This window comes from Sinocyclocheilus anshuiensis, unplaced genomic scaffold, assembly GCF_001515605.1.
Source record: "Sinocyclocheilus anshuiensis isolate Anshui unplaced genomic scaffold, SAMN03320099.WGS_v1.1 scaffold1161, whole genome shotgun sequence".
NCBI classification, from domain to species: Eukaryota; Metazoa; Chordata; class Actinopteri; order Cypriniformes; family Cyprinidae; genus Sinocyclocheilus; species Sinocyclocheilus anshuiensis.
In genome coordinates, this window is record NW_015558611.1 from 617,177 (window position 1) to 636,844 (window position 19,668).

General features: G+C 37.6%; 2 protein-coding genes across 2 annotated transcripts in view; one reads left to right on the plus strand and one right to left on the minus strand.

The window, feature by feature from the left end:
• Window positions 1–3,096, plus strand: part of LOC107680302 (cGMP-dependent protein kinase 1-like) — a 17,180-nt gene extending 14,084 nt beyond the window's left edge. Inside the window, exons 18-21 of the mRNA XM_016476145.1 lie at window positions 2,077–2,193; window positions 2,338–2,400; window positions 2,610–2,685; window positions 3,010–3,096. Of these exons, the coding sequence (XP_016331631.1) occupies window positions 2,077–2,193; window positions 2,338–2,400; window positions 2,610–2,685; window positions 3,010–3,096 (343 nt within the window). The remainder of the gene's footprint in view (window positions 1–2,076; window positions 2,194–2,337; window positions 2,401–2,609; window positions 2,686–3,009) is intronic.
• Window positions 3,097–10,270: 7,174 nt separating this feature from the next.
• LOC107680301 (potassium channel subfamily K member 2-like) overlaps window positions 10,271–19,668 on the minus strand; it is a 27,272-nt gene continuing 17,874 nt past the window's right edge. The window contains exons 4-7 of the mRNA XM_016476144.1: window positions 18,417–18,577; window positions 11,761–11,983; window positions 11,543–11,682; window positions 10,271–10,659 (exon numbers count right to left, since the gene is read on the minus strand). Coding sequence (XP_016331630.1) covers window positions 10,336–10,659; window positions 11,543–11,682; window positions 11,761–11,983; window positions 18,417–18,577 — 848 coding nt within the window. The 3' untranslated portion in view covers window positions 10,271–10,335. The remainder of the gene's footprint in view (window positions 10,660–11,542; window positions 11,683–11,760; window positions 11,984–18,416; window positions 18,578–19,668) is intronic.

Here is a 19,668-nt window from a genome sequence, read left to right on the forward strand (position 1 = left end):
CTGCATGGTTACAATTTTATCTCTAATAGTATCGATCTTGGAACTAAAGTAGTTCATAAAGTCATTACTGCTGTGCTGCTGGGAAATCTCAACACCTGTTGATGCTTTATTTTTAGTTAATTTAGCCACTGTATTGAATAAATGCCTGGGGTTATGTTTGTTTTCTTCTAAAAGAGACGAAAAGTAATCAGGTCTAGCCGTTTTGAATGCTTTTCTGTAGAATAAGGTACTTTCCCGCCAAGCAGTACGAAATACCTATAGTTTTGTTTTCCTCCAGCTGCGCTCCATTTTCCGGGCTGCTCTCTTTAGGGTGCGAATTTGCTCATTATACCATAGTGTCAGACAGTTTTCCTTAATCTTCCTTAAGCGTAAAGGAGCAACCGTATCTAAAATGCTAGAAAAGAGAGAGTCCATAGTTTCTGTTACATCATCAAGTTGTGTGATGGTTCTACCATACTTGTAACAAGGAGCAGAATTTAAAATTTTAGCTATATGACGTTTGCACAAGACTAGTTAATGATCTGAGATGTCATCGCTTGGCTACATAATTTCAACACCATCAACATCAATTCCATGTGACAGTATTAAATCTAGAGTATGATTTCGACAATGAGTAGGTCCTGACACATGTTGTCTAACCCCAATAGAGTTCAAAATGTCTATGAATGCTGATTCCAGTGCATCTTTTTCATTATCAACATGGATATTAAAATCACCAACAATTAAAACTTTTTCTGCAGCCAGCACTACACAAATTCTTTAATAAAGTCTGTATGGTGCCCTGGTGGCCTGTATACAGTAGCCAGTACAAACATCACAGGGGATTTATCATTAACACTTGATTCTCTGGATAATGTTATAGGAAGCATCATTACTTCAAACGAGTTATACTTGAAGCCCGCCCTCTGAGAAATACTGAAAATATTGCTATAAATTGTAGCAACACCTCCCCCTTTACCTTTTGGACGGTCGGCTTAGCCAGTCTGTCTGCTTCCTGACCTAGGCCCCAGTTAGTCAAGTACAAACTCTAAGACTATGTGCCATATTTCTAGAGAGAAGAGCAGCACCACCCCAGGAGGGATGAAGACCATCTCTTTTCAACAGGTCAGGTCTGCCCCAAAACCTCGTCCAATTGTCTATGAAACCTATGTTATTTTGCGGGCACCACTTAGACATCCAGCCATTGAGTGATGACAGTCTGCTATGTATCTCGTCGCCACAAAAACACAAGGAACCTACATAGAACACATGTAACAGAATTTGAATTAGTGGGGATGGGGTTTTGAGATCTTCAAGCTAGACTACTTGTGCAATGTATCAAATTATGTGTGCATATTGTGACCTTATTTTGTGAGATGCATTAGCATCATTGCGTTAGCAGCGTTGAAAAGATTCAAATCAATTGTCTTTTTTTTCCCTTAGAGTTATAAGAGTTCTATGATGTGGATTTTGTGTGAATATCAAAAAGTATTAAATTCAGTTCAGATTTTTATCAATTTTTAAATCTTGTTCTGCCACAGTGAGACACGATGCTCAGTGCCTTTCAAATGCATTAATTTGCTCTAGCAATCATAATTTCCGAAATTACTTTCAAACGTAAATAATTTTGGATAACAGCATAATCAACACCCTGCATTTTGCGTCTGAATAGAGGAACACCCCAAAATGCTATATTCATCAAAGGAAACCTGTGGAAAATGATGCTCTGCTTTGTACATTTCAAGCATGCAATCCGTTTTTGCACTCTCAGAAAAAAAGGTACAAAAGCTATCACTAGGGCAGTACCTTTTCAAAAGGCACAAATTTGGACCTAAACAGTCCATATTGGTACCTTAAAGGTACATATTAGTACCTAAAATGTACAAAAGTGTACCTATTGAAAAGGTACTGTCCCAGTGACAGCTTTTGTACCTTTTTTTCTGAGAGTGTGCATGTGCTATCAAGTTTGCACTTGTTATAAATTTTTAAGCTAATTAATCAGTTATAAATGCAATTTATTTATGTTTAAATTTGTATTTATCTTGTTTAGGGCAAAATTAAATTAAAATTAATAATAATGTTTTATTTGTCCTAAAGTCCACCATTCTCCAGTTCAGAACCACAGAAAATCTATGCCAAGATCTTGGATGGTGTGCTGAATTTCCCATCATATATGGGTGAAGGTGCCAAGTCTCTCATCGGTAAACTGTGCAGGTAATTTCTGAATCTATTATGGAGGCTTTGGGTTGTTTTTACAATAAAAAAATATATATATTTTATTTAAATGTCACCCCTGAATGTGTTTTAGGTATTTACATTTTTAATCTTCAGTTTATGTGTTGTTTACATGACATGCAGGCCACGTCCTGGACAGCGTCTGGGCAATACAAAAAATGGAATCAAAGATGTCCGACATCACAGGTAAGCTTTATGAACGTATATTAGGCTTAGTTCGGTGTACATTGCATTTAAATGTGTGTGTGTGTCTGTACACACACTGAGTAGTACTGAGTACTGAGATGAGTATGGTTATGGTATTGACTATGCTTATGTGACATTTGTGCTGTTTTTTGTTATTAATGTTTTTGCTGTTATGTGTGTATTGACATTTTCTCTCAATTATTTCTCAGGTGGTTTAACAGCATTAACTGGCATAAATTAAGAATGGGGCAGCTGGAGGCACCGACTATTCGACTTATAAGAAAGGTCAAATTTTAAACATACATTATATTAAATTCAATTTTAGCAAAAGTATAACGTCTTACTGTTTCATAATGATACTTCCTTAGCAGTCCTGGGTTGTTTGTAGCACTTTTCTGGTGTCTTACTCTGCCTCAATGGCAAACCATTTTGATTATGTGGTAACTGTCAACATTGTAATAGATTTATCTGGCAGAACATCAAACAAATACAAGATACTGTCCGCTTTTTAAAAACTGCTTCAGGATAAATCACAACTGTACATCACAAGCCACCAAGTAACAAAGTCTGTTTCATTGATTGGGTCTTTGTGGGTTCTTTGGTTTACAGGGTCCCTGCTATATAAACTTTGACCACTTTCCCTATGATAAGACCCAAGCAGAGGAGGAATTTTCAGGCTGGGATTATGATTTCTGAACAGCTGCCAAGTCTTGAGGTTTCTGATATCTATAGGATATCTCTACTTCCCGAGTTATTTACTCAGAAATATACTCACAGTTTAATGAATTTACCTACTTATCTATCTTAAGGAAAGACAAGCTAATTTTACGAGTCTTGGTTTATGACTGAACTTTAGTAAAAAAGTCTTTCACAGAGAGTAAGTAAAAATGACTTCAATAAAAACTATTTCCTCCTACAGGAAATTGTGGATTAATTTAGAGCCTCCAAAATGTCAAATTCCCCACATTTTGAATATATTTATTCTTAAATGACTTAAGACATTGTGATTGGAAGATCAGAAATGTATAAGGGCTCAGATTTTTGAAGGGAACACCCAGAGCTCAGTCACACCAGAGAACATTACATTAGTAATGAATATCATGTATTTTATTTAATTCAATTTAATTATGAATATTTAATTCAAATGAATGTGATTGTAGTTTTGTACTATTATTGCCGAGGCATTATAATAAAGAATTATAGTTAAAAATCGAATGGGAAATATAATTGAAAGAATGTGAAATGTCTTCTTAAAAGAACTGAAAAGCAATATTTTTTTGCTGCAGTTATGGGACAAATGAAGTTCTTACTCTTTTGCTTTAAGGTAAGGAATAATGTTATCTATAAGCTTCCAAATCAAGTCAAGTCATCAACAGCATCTTTGCAGAAAGTCACAAAATTACATCTATAATTTACCACAGAACAAGTTTTAGGTTCTGGGTGATATGAAGATATGTAACGACGAAAAAAGTGATCCTCTGGATTTTAGATCTAGCTATATTGTAATCAGTGTTGACATACATCAGTGCTGCAGTGACTGCATTCAAATGCGAGAACAAAACAATGCATTCAAAAACTTTCACAAAATGAAACACCATTAATTCCCATTTACTGTCCAGATTTATTGCCACAGAACAGCCGTTGAAAACACATCGAATGTATGTGATTCAGTTTATTTGAAAAAGGCTGGTGCAGTTAAGAATCCATTAATATTCACACTTATTATCAGCTTTACTCCCCCTATTTTGGCTTAAAGATGCAGAGCACCAATATACAAACAGCATGTATACACTACATACAATCATTTGTCATCTATGATTATTATTTTTCTTATTTCACCCCTAAAACATTTGACCTTTGCCATGAAGTGATCAAGTGTAGAAAGTCATAGTGTAGAAATACTGAAAATACAATATAAATTCTAACTGCAGAATTTGCATGCATGCATACGGTAGATTTCTCAAAGTCACTGTGCTTTTAGAGAAACTTGATGGACATTTGGTAAATACAGATTCAATCTGACACAAACTCCAAGAACAGGAATGTAAATGCTTCTAGATCAATTTCACATGTCATTATGTTATGGTCGTCTAACCTCTGCTCTTCACCTTTTGATGCCTGAAAATGCTCACTATGATTGATCTTAATTGTGATTGTGAGGGTTAAAACAATCTCAGACTTGCAACCAATATCATAAAAATTAGGCTCTCAAAAGCCTTCAGAAACCAATTGTGCCGCAGCTCTATGAGTATGATATGAGTTTGTCACTAACAGAATCTGGTTCACACACAATTAAAAAAATAGAACAAAACTGCCTGAAGATCTTAATCTTAATGTGTGTTGTTATCTAAGCAGGGATGAAACAGAATAGCACTTTAAGATCACAATCTAATAGAAATCGGTGCGTTTTGTTCAACCAGAGCTACAACGGGGCTGGGCAACTTCGGTCCTGGAGGGCCACTGTCCTGCAGAGTTTAGCTCCAACCCTAATCAAACACACCTGACTGTAGCTTTATAGTAATCTTAAAGACATTGATTAGCTTGTTCAGGTGTGTTTGATGTGGGTTGGAACTAAACTCTGCAGGACAGTCAGTGGCCCTCCAAGACCGAAGTTGCCCAGCGCTGCTTTACAAGAAAAAGGCATTTTAGTTCACTTCAAAACAGTGTACAGCCTTTTTAGAGAAAAAAAGTAGAACTCAGTTATAAACATCAGTCCAGAATGCTTTCAGCTGTGAGTCTACTACAAGAGAAACATCAATTCCTGCCTCCTTCAGAGTGCCTGTGAGACCTTTGGAACTCTAAATCATCTGAGGACACATTTCATCTGTAAACAGTCTTGTGTCTGATTTGTCTGTCTCTCTTCATTCCCTGAAGAGTGTCAAGTGGGTATAGGAAGGACGAGATTTACGGTCATGGCTTGGCAACCATGGTATTCCTCGCAGCAGAGTGGAGCTGTGGCTTAAAATGTGTCTCAGAGCTCCATGGCAACTGCAGTCTCAGCCCAGCGATCTGGATGTCAGAGGTTGCAGCGCTTGCTAAGCAGAATAATAGTTACATTAAACTGAACTGTAATGAGGCATCAGCACAGAAGCTATCATGTTAAAATATTTTGGTGTACTTGGATAGCGTTGAATGATCATGAAAAAAAAAAAGTGTTTTGTCCAGTAAGTTCAGTAACAGTACACTAAAAAATGCTGGGTTGTTTCAAAATATGGGTCAAATATGGACTAACCCAGCTGTTGGGTTAAATATTTAAATTACATTTTTAACTCAAAATTTGGGTTAGTCCATATTTGACCCAAACTTGGGTTGAAACAACCCAGCATTTTTTAAAGTGTACACTGTAAAACATTTCAAGTTGGTTAAACTTAGAAATGAAAGTTCACCTGCTGCCTTAAAAATGTGAGTAAACTTAACTTAAATATATTCTGTTTCAACTTGAAAAGCTGTGTTTCACCAACTTATCAACCAACTTAAGAACATGTAAACTTTAGTTCAATATACAAAACTTACACTGACAAATTGAGTTAAAGAGAAAAAGTAAGTTCATATAACTTAATTGGGCTATCATGTTTTACAGTGTAGATGTGATTGTTTATGGATAGTAACTGAGTACATGTAATCTGTATTATGTAATCAGATTCCGAAATTTAAGTACTTGTAATTAGAGTATATTACATTTTAAAATACTCATAATCTGATTACAGTTACATTTTTATGGATTACAACATGACTACATATTATTCACACAAGAGCAGTAAATTATTGATAATTTATTGATTCCTCCAAATTCTTTTTTTCTCTTTTAATTGTTCCTTTCTGTTTTCATGTTTATTAATGTTTGTTCATATAATGCAGGGATTCCCAAATGTTTTTGTCAGCCAAACACCTTACAATAAAATATTTACTTGAAATATAATTCAAATAATTTAACAACACATTTGCATGTTTACAGTTTTTTGATGGCAGTTGACATGCAGGCAAAGTTTTAGTGTTCAAGTGTTTCAATTATTTTTATTTTACATTTTTATGATTTAATTAAATATTAGCTTTTTATCAACTCACTATTGACTCACTATCAACTAACTAATGTATTGTTTAATGCATTTTATGATGCTGATATAAAACAATGGAATATATTTTCTTTCCCTTTTTTATATATCAACATGTATGTTTAATGGCAAGTTTAAAACAAGTTTGATAAAAAAAAAAGTATTCTAAAAAGTAGTCAGAATACATTACCTAAAATGAGTAACCTAGATTACGTTATTAACTACAGTTTTCATCATGTGATCAGTAATTAGTAACAGACTACAATTTGTAAGTAATCTAACCAGCTCTGCTGGCTACAGTGGGATTTTGGAGGTCTGATTGGTTAGGGGGTGTTAGGCAGTTTTTGTCAGGATTGCACAAGGTGACTTAGTCCAGGGCAGCAGAAATATTCAACACTAAAAGTGACCAAAAGTAACAGTAAACAGTAAACAGTTACCAACCCCACACTTTTGAACGGTAGTTTATGTTGGCTAATATGATACACTTGAAATAAAACATTCTATTGTAAGAGTCTGTTTCAAATGTGTTCTACATTTACATTACATTAGGTCATTTAGCAGATGCTTTTATCCAAAGCGACTTACAAATGAGGAGTTCTTTCATAATTTCAAAACAGCTTTTGTTGATTACATACTGGAGGGCCTTCTGTGAGACCGTCAGTGTTGCCATGGGAAACAATAATTAACCATGAACTGAAGGCACCTGTTCCCAATTAAAAAACAAACAAAAAAAAAACATAAGAAGCAGCATCAGCAGCAGCAGTAGAAAGGTGAGCATGTTCTCCCAATGAAATTACTCTCCTCATATCCTTCTTCACCGTGTCTGCATGGGAAAAGGTCAATGGTTTGAGCTTGCCAAATCTGCATATGTTGAAGCTGCCCACTAACCATGGATCAGCCGTGAGTTGGGGGATATATATCAGCAACAGTAAAATAAAATTTTGTATCCTACTTCATTTTCAATGCAATCCATTGCAATGCACAGTAAAGTTGATTTTGTAAGGGTTATTTTAGAACACCACAACAATTCTATGAATAATGTTAGTAGGTTAAAAAGAGAGCAGGTTAAATCCAGATGGAATCAAATGTTTATGCTCTTCCCCCATTCACTTAAATCTGATGCCATGCATCATCGTTTTGGGTCCGAACGGTGCTTCAGATCCTGAAAGCAAACAATAAATGGTAAAAATCATGATCCTAACCTTTATCTCCATCCCAAAATCTCAAATGGCTAAACAGTGATTAATGTCTTGTGTTAATTAATGATAAAATGCACGTGTCCCGGGTACCATGAGTCCAGAGACTGTGCAGGTGCATCTCAATAAATTAGAATGTCGTGGAAAAGTTAATTTATTTCAGTAATTCAACTCAAATTGTGAAACTCGTGTATTAAATAAATTCAATGCACACAGACTGAAGTAGTTTAAGTCTTTGGTTCTTTTACGACATTCTAATTTATTGAGATGCACCTGTAGTGTACACTGTGAATTTTTAAAAGCATAAATGGCTGTTGAGAGTATTCTCACTTGAAATGGAGTAGAGGCTTGGCCCCAGAAACAGTATTTGATATGCCATGACGTAAGCGAATAGCAAGGACACAGTAAAATGTGCCTGGAGTAGTCATGCAGCAGATCAAAAATGGGAATCGCTCAAACTGAAGCTGGACTGCCACAACAAATACTTAGTGTTAAAAGCTTTAATTAGATTTGGAGCAATGTGACTTTGCTCTGCAAATATGTTACATGAAGAACACTTTTATACCTGAACCTGGCTCCACAATGACCCCCTACACTTGAGCACCCTGTGCTCAGATACTTTTGCTGCCTTCGAGTCCACTTCAGACCTCAAGTCACAAATCAACACATCCAAATATTCTGCTTTAGCCCAAAAAGCTTATCAGTCAGTTTTGACTGATGTCATTTTGGTGATTTTTTATAGATAAACAATCTGGGTAAAAAACAAAAAAAAACAACTGGCCTTCATTTGATGAGTGGTTATAAAAAAGGCACACATTGGCTGTTAGTGGTCAAAGTTGACAAATCATAGGAAATCAATGGGAAGGACTGTAACAGAGAAATTTTTTAAATATGTTGAGTAAAATCTATATATCATCAACACTGTTGAACAAACATACACACAAATTAAGGTGTGAGACCATAAAACATTCAAAAGAGTGCTATGGTTGGTTTTGGCAAGTCAAATTTATGTGTACTGTATAGTGTTTTTCACGTTTCAAAGCAGCTTTACAAAAAGTCGTACTTTTATTTATATATATATATATATACTGTATATATATATATATATTGTAAATATAGGGAAGTCGTGGCCTAATGGTTAGAGAGTCGGACTCATAACCCAAAAAGGTTGTGGGTACGAGTCTCGTACCGGCAGGGATTGTAGGTGGGGGAAGTGAATGTACAGCGCTTCAATACCACCTTCAATACCACGACTGAGGTGCCCTTGAGCAAGGCACCGAACCCCCAACTGCTCCCCGGGCGCCCCAGCATAAATGGCTGCCCACTGCTCCGGGTGTGTGTTCACGGTGTATGTGTGTTCACTGCTGTGTGTGTGCACTTTGGATGGGTAAATGCAAAGCACTAATTCCGAGTATGGGTCACCATACTTGGCCACATGTCGTGTCACTTTGTCACTTTGTCACTTTCACTTTCACTTTAAAAACAATGAATTGAAAGCTCAGTAATGACAAATGCTGGGATTTTTGCAAATGCTGTTGTGTGATGAAAGGAAAGCAATTCTGTTTTTGAGTCAGTTAATTGAAATTAATAATTTGAACGAACCGATTTGCTAAAATGAACTGGTAGCTGCAAACAAAGCTGGGCAGATTATTTACAAATTGTAGTCCATTACTGATTATAGATTACATGATTAAAACTGAAGTTAGTAAAGTAATCTAGGTTTTTCATTTTAGGTAATGTATTCTGACTACTTTTTAGATTCCTTTTAGATTACTCTTTATCTAACATTTATTTTTTTTTAAGCATGAAATCTAGAAATGTTGTGCAGCTGGTGGATGCATAGAACAAGTTATATATATTCTCATAATGTGATTTTGATTTGAAGTCATGTTATTTCACTTCTTTCATCAGATGGATCAGATTGACCCCTAAAGGGTGTATATTATCTTAAATGTATATATTAGTACCTAGTGATCCAATGATCTCTTTTGTACTTTTTTTTTGAGTGTACAAATAATGGTGAACAGTATATATAATAAAACAGACAGCAGCCAATGTGTGACCCTTTTTTCTTTGGAGGGTTAAAACTATCCTTAAAGAAATCTCCCACTGGTAATTAAGACATTGTAGTGATGTTCATGTGCAGTCACCTCATAAATATGATAATTTTGACTTGACTGACGGCAGGACTGCTATAGTCGCTTTCACCTACCTGTTGACTGTGTCTCTTCTGGTTGTGACTTTATTATGCTGGCAGAACCAAAAGTCAGGCTTTGTAGACATTGTCTCGTAGTGTGGTAGACACTCAGGAAGAAATATACCTCAAGCGAGCTCTCCGTTAGCATTCATTTCAATTGCAGGTGCTCAGCTGTCCACATTAGCCTATTCCTGCAGCAGAAAGACTGTCATGCCTTGTAGAGCCTTGCCACAGAAAACTTGTGAAACATCTACAGTGTATTAATCTGTAATCTCATCAATTAAAATAACGTTATATGTTGCCAACAAAAATTAATAATTAGAATGCATGGCTACTTTTGCGTGGCCGTCAGTAGAAATCAATGATTTTGTCCACATTAAAAGTTAGGATACACATTATTTTTTATATAAACATTTTGTGTCTTTTCTTTGCATCCTCTTTATACATCTTATCTTTCCACAGTTTATCTGTGAACATCTTTAGTTCCAACTCATTGTGTTTGTATTTTAGTGATGTCCCGATGGTCAGCGTAATCCGGGATAAGACCGTTGAGGAATAAGCTTCCGTTTCGTACAAATGTGTAGGGATACACCTCTCTCTCATCTCCAAGGTTAACTGAATGTGCACGTTTCCCTGGTGTCATCTGCTGATTGACAGGTGGGCTGAGGTTTATTTCAGCTGACATTTTGCGCTTGATTGATGCAGCACGCTGGAATTTGTCATAAATGTCGACACTCAATCGTCGACGTGTCTCTTTAAACTCAGCGGACACATTAGCAGTCCATTCGGCGGCATGAGCTCGAAATTCTCCTACCTACAGTATGCCAAAAATAAATAGATTGACATTACAAAAAAAAATTAAAAAACATGTTGGGGTTAGTGCACCAAATATTCTGTTGTTATTTACTCATCTCATGTTGTTCCAAACAGTATGTGCTTTTTTCCATAAAGGGAAATTTTTTAAGTAACTTTGTCTGAAGGAACTTTATGTAGCTCTTTAATGACACTTGATTGCAAACACACCACGTGCTCCAAAAAGGACAATTAAAAAAACAAAAACATAACAGTGGTCTGCGACTCATGTGCCAAGTCTTCTGAAAGCATATGGTAGTTTTTGTGTGATAAATGGTTTAAAAGGAAATTCAATCATTATTTGCAACTACAAATGTTAAAATGGCAAATGTAGACAAATAGCACCAACCTGAAACCAAATGCGTTGGTTCTCACGTCTAAATGAAACGCAGTATTTCAGTTCAAATTTGTGCAAAGAAGAATGACATTTGGGAGCTGGATGAGAGGGAAATTTTATGAGTGAAAAATTACATATCTTAGTCTGTTCTTTACACAAAGATATCATAATATAACTTTAGAATACAAAGAATATATAAATTTGGATGGATATGGATTTTAATGATACTACTTTGGCTCTGTCGTTTTTCTCTATTTAGCGCTTGACAGAGACTGCATGACCATCTGCCATTGGAAAAAAATGCAAATACAGCAAATTGGTTTGGAGCAACATGATGTTGAATTATGAAATAGGGAACCAAAAAAAAAAAAAAAAAAAAACTTATCTCTGGGTAAACTATCACTAGGTTCTGTTTTAATTTCATGTTGGCTTTAAAGCCTTGCATACATGTGTGAGTGCAGCTGTTGTTTAAAAATTGCATAATTTATTGCATCACATGAGAACATACCTCCTCTTTTGTTTTCTTGGATATGACACGAAACCAATCTCCAATCATACTGAGAACAGCAGCGAAGTACGCTAAACCAATCAGGATCCAGAACCACACCAGGGGCTTGTAGTAGTCTAGGTACTCCAACTCAGAACCACCTGAACAAACAAGACATGATGCTATAATCCATTTTGCAAATCACCTAGCACATGCATGTGTGTCTCATTTACGCTCACCACTGTTCTCTTCGTGCTGGCGTCGCTCACCCTCGCCCGCAACAAAATCTCCAAAGCCAATGGTTGTCAAGGTAATGACGACAAAGTAGATGGACTCCAGTGCACTCCAGCCCTCAATGTGTTTGAATATGATGGCCGGCAGGGCGACGAAGAGGAGACAACCAAACAAAATGAAAAGCACGGTAGAAATCACACGGATCTTGGTTTGACTCACATTCCACTTCTGAGGACAGAAAAAAGGACGGATGGAAAGATGGAGGTGTCCACAGATGGATGGAAGGACGGATTAATAAATTATGTAAATTTGCAGAATCCAGTGAATATACTTATACAAACTGGTAAATTTTTTGAAAAAATGATTGAAGAAATAAAATGGGAGCGGTGTTTGCCTTGACAACACTCTGTGCCAGGATGTTGGAGTTAATGCACTGCCACAAATCAAAAGAGCTCATGCTCCTTCTAGCCAAGTTAAGCTCTAGCCTTAAGTAGGCTGCGTTTACACTGCAAGTCTTAATGCACAGATCCGATCTTTTGACCATATCCGATTTTTTGGCACGTCTGTTTACATTCACTTTAGACACGACTGGTATCCGATATCCATGTTTACATTAATTCCCACCCAAAAGGATTGTCTGCAGTGATCGCTTTACTATGCACATGGTAGACCCTCGGGTTTTAAATGGCCGTGCTATTAAAATTATTTATATAATGGACAACGGCTGTCATGGATGTTTTGCAGCACAAACTGACTGAAAGGATAAAGACCGGAAAATAACAGTAATTTTAATTTGTTAGACTATTTTATCTACAGCTCGTTAGAGGTAGAATTCTTTAGTGAAATAAAGATGATATTTATTGAAATGAATTCGAATTAATTAAGGAGAGAGCGAGAGAACGAACGAACGCATGCACCCACGTGCGAGCGAGCGATTGTGAAGCATTGCAAACAAGCTTGTCGGTTTAATTACAAAAACTGCTAAGTTATCACCTCACTGCTGAGAAATATATGTAGCTTTTAGCTGTTGTATTTTCAAAATTCACGGGGCGGGGGTTGAAAACCAGCTCCTGAATGTGCAATTTCTTACCTATAAAAAGTTTCCATCTCAATAAAATGCAAGCGCATACAGCACGCCGGCATTAAAACGCCATTAAAAATCTTTATAAGCAAATGTGTCGCCCTCGCATTGGGAGTTCGGTGGAGAATCGGATATGTGTGTTTAGACGTAGGTCAGATGTCCAGATATCAGAGGTGTATCCGATTAAATCCACATTTGGAAGTGGCTCAGATCGGATGCAAAAAAATCGGATCTCGTGCGGGTTTTTGTGTTTACACATGTGCAACAAATTCCGATCTGTGTCAGATGTGAGCGAAAGATCGGATTTTTTGTGCCAGTGTAAACGCAGCCTTAAACACACCTGTACCAGCTATTCAAGGATCATTCAAAACTTCTAGGCAGGTGTGTTGGAGCTAAACTGTGCAGGAGGGTGGCCTTCCAGGAGCAGAACTGGAAACCCCGACTCTGAGACCAGGGCTGTCCAAACCTGTCCCTGAAGGGCCACTAACCTTCAGAGTTTAACAATTTAACTAACCGTAATTAACTACACCTGAACAAATTAGTCAAGGTCTTCAGACACACTATAAACTTCCTGGTGAGCAAGCTAGAGCTAAACTCTTCAGGACGTTGGCCCTCCAGAAGCAGGATTGGACACCCCTGCTTTAGACATTGTAAAGCTGTGATAAGGCAGGGGCCCAAAAAGCCTAAATACAATGCCCCAAATAAAAAGAGCCCATCTCTGTGTCTTCTACAATATTCTGCTAAAGAGATGTCCAGGGGTTTCACACTAAACCCACTCACACTGAATGTGAGTGTATGTAAAGTACAGTGTAGTCTGTTTCTGCTCATTTCGAGATGCACTCTAATTTTTTGGTAATTAAAAACATTTTACGCATAATGAAAAACACTTTTGAGAAAAATCATTACACTAACAAGACGAAGACTCCAGACATCTTTTAATAAAGCGGTTTCATTTTATATGGAGCTAGTTGTTCAGTATCATCACTGCAATTAGGACATTAAACAAGATTCCCGACACCTGTGTGCATCTCCCCAGGTCACTGTTTATTCTTTCCTTCCTTCTTTCCCGACACCTCCTCGTACACTACCTTGCTTATGCATTTGGGGTATTGAAGTCCCTATCAGTACACCTCCCTTTTATCTATGTAATGTGTTCACTTTCACTGACAGCAACTGTAACTCTTAACATTATTTTATTTTCAGTACAACACTTAATATACAGTGGGTATAGAAAAGAATCACCCCCTGTAAAATAATGACATGGTGTTGCTTTGCAGCCTGAAATGAAGATGGACACAGTTTTTGTTTTATCCAGTTGTATTTACTCAGTGCAACATACAAGTAAAGATATAACACCAACATGTCAGAAAAGTTGGAGTTGGAAAAAGGATCATGCTCTTGTGTCAGTATTTTGTTGAAGCACCTTTTGCTTTAATTACAGCCTTTAGTCTGTTAGGATTTGTCTCTACTAACTTTGCACATCTAGACTTTGGAATATTTGCCCGCTGTTCTTTGCAGAACTGCTCAAGTTCAGTTCAATTTGATGGTGAGCATTTGTGAACTGCAGTCTTAAAGTCATTCCACAGATTTTCAGTGGGGTTTAAGTCTGGGCTCTGACTAGGCCATGCAAGGACATTCACCTGTTTCTCCTACAACCACTGTGTGTTCAGTTTTGCTGTGTGATTTGGGTCATTAGCTGTGTTTCCATCCACCTATTTTTATGCGCATTTTGGAATATTGCATAAAAAAAAAAAACGCTGGATGGAAATGCCAAAATGCGCATAAATTCTAAAAATACACATTAAAAAAAAAAACTTATGCGCACAACTGAGTAGGATAAACTTTTTATCCGATAAGAAAAAATGGAAACAAAAATGGAAACACATTTACTGAATAAATTCCTCCATGCGCATCAAAAAAAGTCATGTGACTTTGCACGATGGGACGGGATAACTTGACTAACCAGCGGACCGATCTCGCTGCAATAAAATGTTGTTTTGGTCATTCTGAAATGCCTGAGCAATGTCTGTCATCAAAGTATGTCTGTATAACTGTCTTACACGACTGCGTTCCCAAATAGCAGCCATCCACCTCTGAAAGCAATATTCCAGTTTTGCGCACAAGTTAAATTCGCATCTTTGGATGGAAACATAACTATTGTCATGCTGGAAGGTAAACCTTCTTCCCATTGACAACTTTCTGGCAGAAGGCAGGTTTTCCTCAGGAATTTGACTGTATTTTGCCCCATCCATTTTTCCTTCTATCCTGACAAGTGCTCCAGTCTCTGCTGCTGCAGAGAAACTCCCCATAACAGGAGATCACCACCTCCATGCTTTACTGGAGGAATGCTGTTATTTGGATGGTGAGCTGTATTGGATTTCTGCCAGACATATTGTTTGGTGTTAATAAGGCCAAATAATTCAATTTTAGTCTCATCTGCTTCAGAATCTTCAAGGTGTGTTTTGGCAAAGTGACTGTCGTGACTGCATGTGGCCTTTCTTGAGGAGTGGCTTTTTTCTTGCAACCCTCCCATACAAGCCACATTTGTGGAGAATTTGTGATATTGTTGTCACATGCACACAATGACCACTCTTTATTATAAATTCCTGCCGCTGTTTCAGAGTTGCTGTCGGCCTCTTGGTTGCCTCTATGACCAGTTTCCTCCGGTTCTTTCATCCAGTTTGGAGCGACGTCCTGATCCAGGAAGGGTCCGTGTTGTACCAAATACCTTCCACTTCTTAATAACAGACTTCACTGTGCTTCTAGGCATTGATAAAAGCTTTACAAAAATTGTATCCATCTCCTGACTTGTGCCTGTCCACAACTTTATCCCGGAGATCTTTTGACAGTGTCTTGCCACCGATAGTTGATTGTCTTTGTCAGCTGCACTACTAAGGACTGAAATGCTCCAGGAAAGCTCTTTTCATGCTGAGTGGATCAAAATGACCACAGCTGATCACAGTTGAAAGTCAAATGGCTTTGTGTGCCATTGAGAAGATGATTAGCTACACCTGATTGAGTTGTTATACCACACATTAATGGTAAATTTAGCAATAGCTGGGACATTTGTCTCTGAAAGTGTTTATGCATCTAGCTTTGTGATTTTTTTTCTTGCAGTGAAGTAATTTATTCCAAAGTCATCCGGTACATCAGTGAACAAGCCATCGTGTAACACCATTTTGTGATAGATATAGATAAAGTACCTTCCTTTGAAAAGCAATGGCCATGATTAAGTAAAATGCTGTTGTAAGGTCAACTGTGGTGCAATTACATAATTAATACATCCTTCATGATGGCAGACAATAGATTTTCTGGTCACAGGATGGGGGAGCGAGGAAACATTTATTAGCATAGTAAGAAGCACCCACTGAGTGCACCTTTAAATTAACTGCATTAGGGAGTACTAATAAAACGTCTCAGGTTACTTGTGTAACCATGGTTCCCTGAGTAGGGAACGAGACACTGCGTCCTCTAGGGGTCATGAACTCCTGAACAGACCAAATTAAAATACAATTAATTAAGTGGAACATGTTTGATCAATGAGTAGCAAGAGCACTTAGTGAAGACAGTGTGCTTCCATCTGTGCTGCCTTTGATCATGCTGTACAAACAGGAAGTCAAAAGAGAGCAAGTATAGAAAAGCTGAAAGTGACTTTATCAGCTGTGAAGGGCTGTGGACAGAGCATGGGTAGAAGACTGGGATGGTCTGCAGTGTTGGGAATGTGATGTGACATATAGCTACTCATGCACTTTACAAATCTCCTGAAGGAGTAGAGAAAGATAGAATACACGAGGGATATAAGTGAAGAAATGCAGTGTCCTGTGCACTGTCTGAGTGGTTACAGAAATTCTGATTTATATTAATAAACCCTGAGCTGGGTCTGAAGCACTTGCCTGTCTGTTTTTCAGAGCAAGATTGTGCAAGTAGCACACTGCCTGTGTAATTATTTTAGGAGAATGGCCACTGCGGCTCTGATTAATGGTAATATGGCTCATTCGTACCTTCTGATTTCTGCTGCAATTGTGTTTCGACTGTTTTTAATTTGTAACCAATTTTCCTGTATTCTTTTACATTTTTATTAAGTCTTAAAATCAGATATTTTAATTCCTCTATGGAGCCACAATGCAGACATGTTCATGCAGTTAGGAAATCACAGATGTACTCACTCACAGGTGTATTCACTTTTCAGGGGTGCCCAATCCTATTTCTGGAGATCTAGGGTGCTTCTCAATTCTTATTTGTGCATCCTCCCCTTCAGGATGCGAGGGAAGGACGCAAGGAAAAGACACGAGGATGGAGGAATTGAATCAAGTGAAATTATATATCCTCATTCCCTTTAGCATCACTTCAAAGCATCATCAGCTGGGCTAAAGGGATCTGCCCTCATGTTGTTAAAGTTTGTTATTTAAGACACTCATAATAAATATGTGTATCCTCGCTCATGACTCCTCAGGAAGCCTCCTCACTCCTCGCCTCCTCGCGGTGCAATTAGAGAATTGAGATGTCCTTCAAGATGGCTGAGCTCGATCGGTTTCCGGGTCGTAGGAAGGAGGACGGAGGAGCGAGGAAACGAAAAGGGATATTGAGAAGCACCCTAATGCCGAGTTCACACTGCACGATTTTAGCCCGATTTTTCAGTCGCCGACAGGTTTAGCGAAATCGCCGACAAATGCCTGAAATCGGAGGAAAATCGGTGCTCGTTCACGCGAGGGACAATCACGCAGTGTGAATTATCAAAGACATGATCTGAGGGAATTGCCGACACGTCGCCGATGCCTGTGAAATATTTGGCATGCTAAATATCTGGAGCTGTCGGCGATTCACAATCACGCTGTGTGAAATGAGTTCTGACTGAAAAACACATCGGCGATGACCTACAGCCAATGCGAGAGCACGATACAGGGCAGCAGGAAGTTCGGGGAGGAGTTATATGAAACGTAGTTTGCGGACCAGTGTTGCCAAATCCGCAATTGCCGCCGGTTGTTTTTTATGTCAGCAGGTTGAAGCGACCCCAATAACGTGATATTTAGGCCCTGGAATGTGAATTGTACCAGGAGAACCCCGCCAAAAAAATGTATATTTTACCCCCGAATGCGATTTTTACTGTCCGACGAGTTTGAAAATCATGCAGTGTGAACTCGGCATTACTGTATCTACCTGCAGAGTTCAGGTCCAGTCCTACTCCAACACACCTGTCTTGAATTAATCAGGTGCTCATGAAGATCTTAATTAGCTGGTTCATGTGTGGTTGATCAGGGTCGGAGCTGAATTTTGCATAAAGGTAATCTCCAGGAATAGGACTGGGCACTACTGACTTTTGTTGCATTGAGTTTATACTTTAAGACCTGTATCTTCAATATAGTCTTCAATATAGTCTTAAACAACCAAAAACAAACCAGTGTTTGTTTTTGGTTGTTTAAACCAATAGGACATACTTGTCAACTTTACAATTTGGAATCATCTGTACTCACTTCTGATGTCATGTCTGATGTAAATTACATAAATGTAAAATGATTTTGGACTGACTGTACTAATAGTTAATATCAATGCATACATATATAAAAGACTGCTTTAACTCACATCAATCATCCCCTCCACTTTAGCAATTGCCTTTCCGAAGATTGTTCCGAGCTGATCTCCCACTCCTGCCAGCAAGAATCCAAACAGAGGAATTCCCAACAGGGCAAAGATAATACAGAAGATGCGTCCACCCTCTGTGTGAGGTGAGATATTCCCAAATCCTGGAGTGAATAAAGGAAAATAATAACAAAATAAGTACTCAAAATGTATTTGAGAAATGACTTTTCCAGAATTGTACAAATTGTTGTTACCTCTTGAGTGATTGTATTCATTTTAAAACACACATACACACACTCAAGCTGCTTACTACTATAATGTAACTTGATGTGACAAGGTGAGATGTGATGATTAAAAACCCAATTGTGCAATTAAAGAAACACAAAAATATCTCCAAAACATGAAGATACTAAACAGTTGCTGAAAAAAAGCCTCTTGAAATACAAATAGTATTGATGAAGTTTTCGTCTTGTTGCCACAACGGTTGTTTTGTACACTGTATTGGACTTAAGATAATAAAAAGGTAAGATCTTAAAATGTTTTTTTCCTCATTAATATCTTTATTAATGTGGTGAAAAGCTGTGTAATTAGTGAAATGACTGTACATTATGCCTTAAATATCCGTCTTGTCTGAACTTCGTCTAGCAGTTTGTTAGGAACTTCTTTTCATAAGCTTTGTATTTAAAAAACTAAGAAAATATTCAACTCAAATCAATATTTCATGTCTAATTATTTACTTATATTTACTTAAAAACATCACCGGGCCCACTCATTGTTTTAATCATACGCTAGATTTAATGATATCGCATGGAATTGATCTTACTGATATAGATATCGTACCTCAAAGTGATGATGTTACTGACCATTTCCTTGTATCGTGCATGCTGCGTATTACTGATATTAACTATATGGCTCCGCGTTATCGTCCGGGCAGAACTATTGTTCCAGCCACCAAAGACAGATTCACAAATAACCAGCCTGATTTATCTCAACTGCTTTCTGTACCCATAAATACACATGAACTAGATGAAATGACTAGCAACATGGGCACTATCTTTTCTAAAACATTAGAAGCTGTTGCCCCCATCAAACTGAAAAAGGTTAGTGAAAAACGTACTGCGCCATGGTACAACAGTAATACCCATTCTCTCAAGAAAAAAACTCGTAGTCTTGAGCGCAAATGGAGAAAAACTAACTTGGAAGTTTTTAGAATTGCGTGGAAAAACAGTATGTCCAGCTATAGACAGGCTCTAAA